A 5,457-nucleotide genomic window follows, 5' to 3' on the forward strand; every position below is an offset into this window, starting at 1 on the left:
AATTTCTTTGGTTTTCTTTGGGCATTTCCCTTTTTTCTTCCTTTTTCCTTTTTTCGATACATTTTTATATTTTAATCCACACTAGTAATAAATATACATGTTTAATTTTTTTCAAATACATGATAACTATTTTTCAAATATAGATATTCTTGTCCATTAGTTTTCATGCAGACTGTACATTTTATGTATACATCTACTACATTTTATTGTACACTTTAATTTTTTAAAATAAATGATTAATATTTTTTCAAATCGTGGTTTGGACTTTTTTCGAATAGTCATTGAAATATTTCTTATAGAAGCACTATTTTTAAACTATGTGAATTTTCCTATAAATTTCAATAAGTTTTTTAAATGTTACAACCATTTTGATTGAAACACATGAACATTTTTAAAATACATTATATTTTTATTAATTGTATCAAACATTTTTTCTGTGTATATATTTTTTAAAATGTCGCATTCATTTTTAAGAAGCACGTGGGAGTTTTTCTACTTCACTTACATTGTTTTCAATTGTACGAATGTTTTTTAAAGCTGGGCGAACATTTTTTTTATGTCTTTTAAATGTGTGATGAACACTTAAAAAAATAACTAGTATATTTTTTCCACAATCTACTTATTTAGGCAGTTCAGCACTTGGATAAAAGTTTTAGTGACGGAATTTGTTTGGCATGTGCGGAAATCTTGGTAAAGGTAAGTTGAGTCTTTCACTCGCTCACCATGTTCTTTAGTCTGCATTATTTTTTCAATCCACGCTTTAGAAGTGGCTATTGTCAATGGCTCAATGCTTTCATGTACATGGTTGTTCTAAAATTCTCATCATAGGTTCATCTCTAGATGTGAGAGAGCTAAGCTTCCTGTAATACAAGGAAAGCTTGGACATTTCCTTTTTCAGATATGTGTTCTTATTTACTTGAAAAAATTATCAATTCTGTCTGTTCAAAATATGTGAAGTTACATACTCTGGGTAATAATTTGACGAGTATACCATTTCAATAATTCTATTTTTTCCAGGCATAGCTAGACTGTGTTACAATTGAAGAGTTTCTTGTGCTAATACTTGCAGATCTCAACACACCATGAACAACGAGCACATCTACCAACCACAGCCCACACAGATTGCGACGGTCGTTCATGTGTCTGACCAAAATAATACACCTGTGTGTGTGACGAGGCTGGACTTGTGTACTTGACATAGGCATCAGTGAGCATGGTGCTGAGGTGAGAGTTTGACGTGCGAATGTACTTGACAAGAGCAAGTACATGCGAGCATGCATGGTGGGCAATGTCACCGATAGTCAGACGGATGAGAAGACCGAAGAGGAAGGCCGCATTAGGTGCATATTTGTGGGGGAATGGTGCTAGCTCGAGTCAATTAGGCAGTGTATTTTTGGACTGGTTGCTGACAGAGAAAAGTTCTATAGTTTGGCTTGAGGAGTAACACAAACAGGCATGTTGGTGCTATAATACTATATACGTGCTTTATTTTCGCCTCACCATTCATGCTTGTTCGAACATGTTTGATGTACTTACACATTAACAAGACCGTGGAAACCCTTTACAACCCCATTTCTATCCAGTATCCTATAGTAATAAATGTACTACATGCTGGTGGTGCGTGGTGCTGAGACTTGTTGTTAAATTTTTGCAAGTGGTAGCGGTACAATGGTTGCACACATTTCCATTGTGCCTCTAAATGATCTGTAACATTAATGCCAAATTATTTGGTTTTGGTCCTCTGACTCTTTTACTGTTTATTTACTGATGAAGATAGCATATGTTCCTGTTTTTAAATGGTTTGGTTATCTATGCTTCCAGTTGGTGGAGATCAAAATATTTCAGACTTTCAGACATTCCAATTCCTTCCTTCCTTTGTTATTATTCATGAGCCATGGAAGGGAGGAGGGAATGCAGAGGGAGCGCAGTGCCAAGCAAATGTGGCGGGGAACGGAGGGGAAAGTATCGCTCAAGCGGGGAAGGCAGGGGGAAAGACTCGTGAGTAGGGGCGGTACTGCTGCTACACTTATGTTCATGTTTGTGCCGTTGCTGCTACGCTACTGTTGATGTTCGTGTCGCTGAGCAGGTAGTGAGAGAGAGAGAGAGATGTTTGCCAAAAAAGAGAGAGAGAGATAGATGGGATGAGATTCTTTACTCTACGGTATCGCCCGCTGGACACGCTTTGGACGTACGAAGGAGAAATGAACTTTGGCCATGAAGACGATCTTAATCATTTATTCAACTCATTTGTATGCATTGTACACCGTAGCAACGCGTGGGGTTCTATTGATCACTTTAAGGACAGTCTTTGAGGTTGTAATAAGGTAAACATTCTCCTGAAACAGCATACTTTCATAGCCTTACTGAGCAACCAATTAATTACGGCGTACAGTAGATGCAAACGCACTACCCCTCTTAAACCCTAACAAGCCCGACCTTAAACCACAGGAAATTACGAGACACACATGATATTACACAAACAAGAAAGAAAGACACAAGATCTTGCACACCGATGGAGACGACACACTCACTAGGCTACAAAATAATTAAATCACCAGCATGGATGCATGCAGGTCCGACACCAACGGACAGGCAACAGTGGCGCAGGCCGCAGCGGCTGCTCCGGCCTCGGTTCCCAGCTACCGGCAGAGGGATAATCAATCGGTCTCAAGCCGCGGTGCACTGCTCGCGGGCGAAGCCGACGCGGCCGTTGGGCACGTCGAACAGGACGCGGTGGTTCTGCTGCTGCATGCTCGCGATGACGTTGAGCACCGTGTTCACGCCGTCGGGGGCCGCCGCCATGGCCAGGCAGCTGGTGGTGCCGTACGTGCTGTGGATCACCAGGTTGTCCGCCGGTAGCGTCACCTGCATGCCGGTGAACATGAACGTGACAGGCGGCCACTTCACCGTCGTGTTGTAGCACGTGTCGAACCCGCCGAGGGAGGAGAGCGGGGCGCCGCGGATGCGGTGGCGGACCTCGTCGCGCACCGCCACGTACGCCGGCGCCACCAGCCTGGTGAACATCGTCCCGGAGTCGAGCACCGTGCCGGCGCCCGTCGCCGGGTCGAACGCCAGCGCGGAGGGCGGGATGGGCACCACCTTCTTGCCCACGCGGATGCCGGTCATGCCCACGTAGTAGAGCGAGGAGCGGTGCGGGTTGACGAGCAGCGGCGTCGTCTTGATGCGCAGCGGTTGGCCCTTGCGGCCGAGCCTGAGCGTGCCGGAGAAGTTGAGGGACTTGAAGCTCGGGAGGCAGTAGGAGAAGGTGCCCTCGTACATGTCCTTGGTCTGCGACAGGAACGACAGCGGCCCGCGGCCGAGCCCGAGGAGGCCCTGCGGCGGCGCCGCCGTGCCGGTGGCCTTCTGGAGACATCCGAAGGTGTAGCTCTTCACGACGTCGTTGGCGACGGCGAGGGAGTCCTGGGACAGCGCGGCCTCCAGCGAGGAGTCGGCGTAGGTGAGGCTGAACCCGCAGGACTTGGTGTTGAGCGAGCAGGACGGGTTCGGCGCCCGCGAGCACGCCGGCGAGCCGCACGGCACGGCGCGGTACGAGGTGGACGCGGCTGGCTTGAAGGGCGTGGTGGTGGGGCAGCCCGCGCAGCCGGAGCAGGGGATCCACGCGGCGTCGTTGCTGGTGTCGACGGCGAGCAGGAGCTGCTGCGGCGGGGTGCCGAGGCGCGCGCGCACCACGTACGTCGGCGTCTGCAGCAGCTGCCGCCCGGACGCGATCGGCGCGTACGCGCGCCCGGCCACGGCGAGGGAGTCGAGGTACAGCAGCCGCGACGCGTCCCGGGAGGACTGGTCCGCGAGGAACCCCGCCCACGACGGCGCTGCGGCCGCGTTTCCCAGCGGCGAGCACGGCCCGAACGCGTGCGACACCTGCAGCGTCGCCCCCGCGTCCGGCGGCGTCGCCGGGCACGACGACTCCGCCGCGGCTGCCCCGGCCGCAGCTAGCAGAGTCACCACCACCGACAGAACTAACCTACCCGCCATTTTCGCTGTGCGATCGAGCTAGCTAGCCTTGAAGCGTGGCGGTGAGGTGCAGAACGTGTAGCGTCGACACGGTGGATATATAGCGCGAGCGGGCAGCGGGGCACGCAAGCCCCGCAAGCCGTGGCGCGCGGGAAGCTACACTACATACACGGCCAGCGCCCGTGCCGTGGCCAATGGCGCGCCCGTGAGGATTCTTGCTGGACGCATTCGCGGGTGGCCATGCTCTCACCGGACCCAGTACGATACCACTACTCGCTGCAGCGTGCGCCCGCGGCAGCTCGTGATCTCAGACTGCGGCCCCGGCCAATGGGCGCGGCCCACGCACGGCAGGCGCGTTGAATTCCGTGCGCGCCCACTGCCGACGAGCCCTGCGTCTTGGCCTGCTCGTCGCAGGGGAGGCTTGGCTCTGCATGGCGGTGCCCACGGGGGCGACGTACGGCCCCATGGACATGGACATGGACCGAGAGCCCCGAATATCCGATGGAGACGACGCCATTGGGTGTCGGTGCGCGTCGGCATGAGCTCTTGGCCCCGGTTTACGTGCCGCTTGCCTACGAACGAGACGGTTTGCACCTTGGAGGCTGCGCTGCGCACGCACACGTGATATCCTCTTCCGTACGCAGGAGATGCCGGTCGAATCGAGAATGGGATGGCGCGCGCGGTAACTAACAGCCTCGGCTGGCGACAGGACTGGTATATTCTCTTGCTGTCAGTCTATCATGACTCACGAGAGTTCACCAAGGTGGCCGCGAGTTCACCGGCGACACCGAGGAGGCGCCGCGCCCGTGTCGGTCGGTCGCCCGAGAGATGCTTGACGCCGGCGCGTGCAGGGCAGGAGCATGTGCTGGGAGCGAATGTCTGAGCTGTGACTCGTGAGCTCTATCGTGTCGTTGGGCTCGGGGCTATAGGGCGCGCCATGTCTGCTTCTGGTTGTTCCGGGCATCGCCAGGCATGCTCTCGCCGCCCGTCGTGTCCCTAGCGTGTAAATGTATGCACGCCATGGCCCTTACTGTGCGCACCACCACCAGATCGAATCGATAGATGGATGGATGGATCGATCGGGTGACCACCAGGGAATGGACAATGGAGAGAGCTGGCAAAGGCATGAATGGCTGCGCGCCCCACGCCATGACATAACAGCAATTCCTGACACAAGGCAGCCTCCTACTAGCCGCTAAATTCCTACAATAATTCCCTTGCATCGGAGTGTAGCGTTTCTTCTCAGGACGATGTTCGAGCGGAGGCTGGTCGGCAGAGGCTGCTTGGTCTAGCTTACGATCGACTAGTCGAGTACAGTGCATGCTAACCAGTGGGTACACGCAATGCTAATTTTGGAGAAAGAAGTTGGTTGCGTTTACCCGTGGTCCATGCTTGCTCACGGGCCCGTGCTCTTTTCTCAAACGACCGGAGAAGAGATGAGGAAATGGGGGAGAAAATGATGCCTCCCTCCGATTCCAATTAATT

At 52.4% G+C, this 5,457-nt stretch overlaps 1 protein-coding gene across 1 annotated transcript; it reads right to left on the reverse strand.

Moving 5' to 3' along the window:
• Positions 1 to 2,331: 2,331 nt before the first annotated feature.
• Positions 2,332 to 4,079, reverse strand: LOC125535885 (aspartyl protease AED3-like). Its single transcript, XM_048698951.1, has one exon. The coding sequence runs from the start codon at positions 3,991 to 3,993 to the stop codon at positions 2,668 to 2,670; it is 1,326 nt and encodes a 441-aa protein (XP_048554908.1). The 5' UTR covers positions 3,994 to 4,079; the 3' UTR covers positions 2,332 to 2,667.
• Between the last annotated feature and the right edge of the window lie 1,378 nt (positions 4,080 to 5,457).

The sequence above is a fragment of the Triticum urartu genome, chromosome 2, assembly GCF_003073215.2.
Source record: "Triticum urartu cultivar G1812 chromosome 2, Tu2.1, whole genome shotgun sequence".
Lineage (NCBI taxonomy): Eukaryota > Viridiplantae > Streptophyta > Magnoliopsida > Poales > Poaceae > Triticum > Triticum urartu.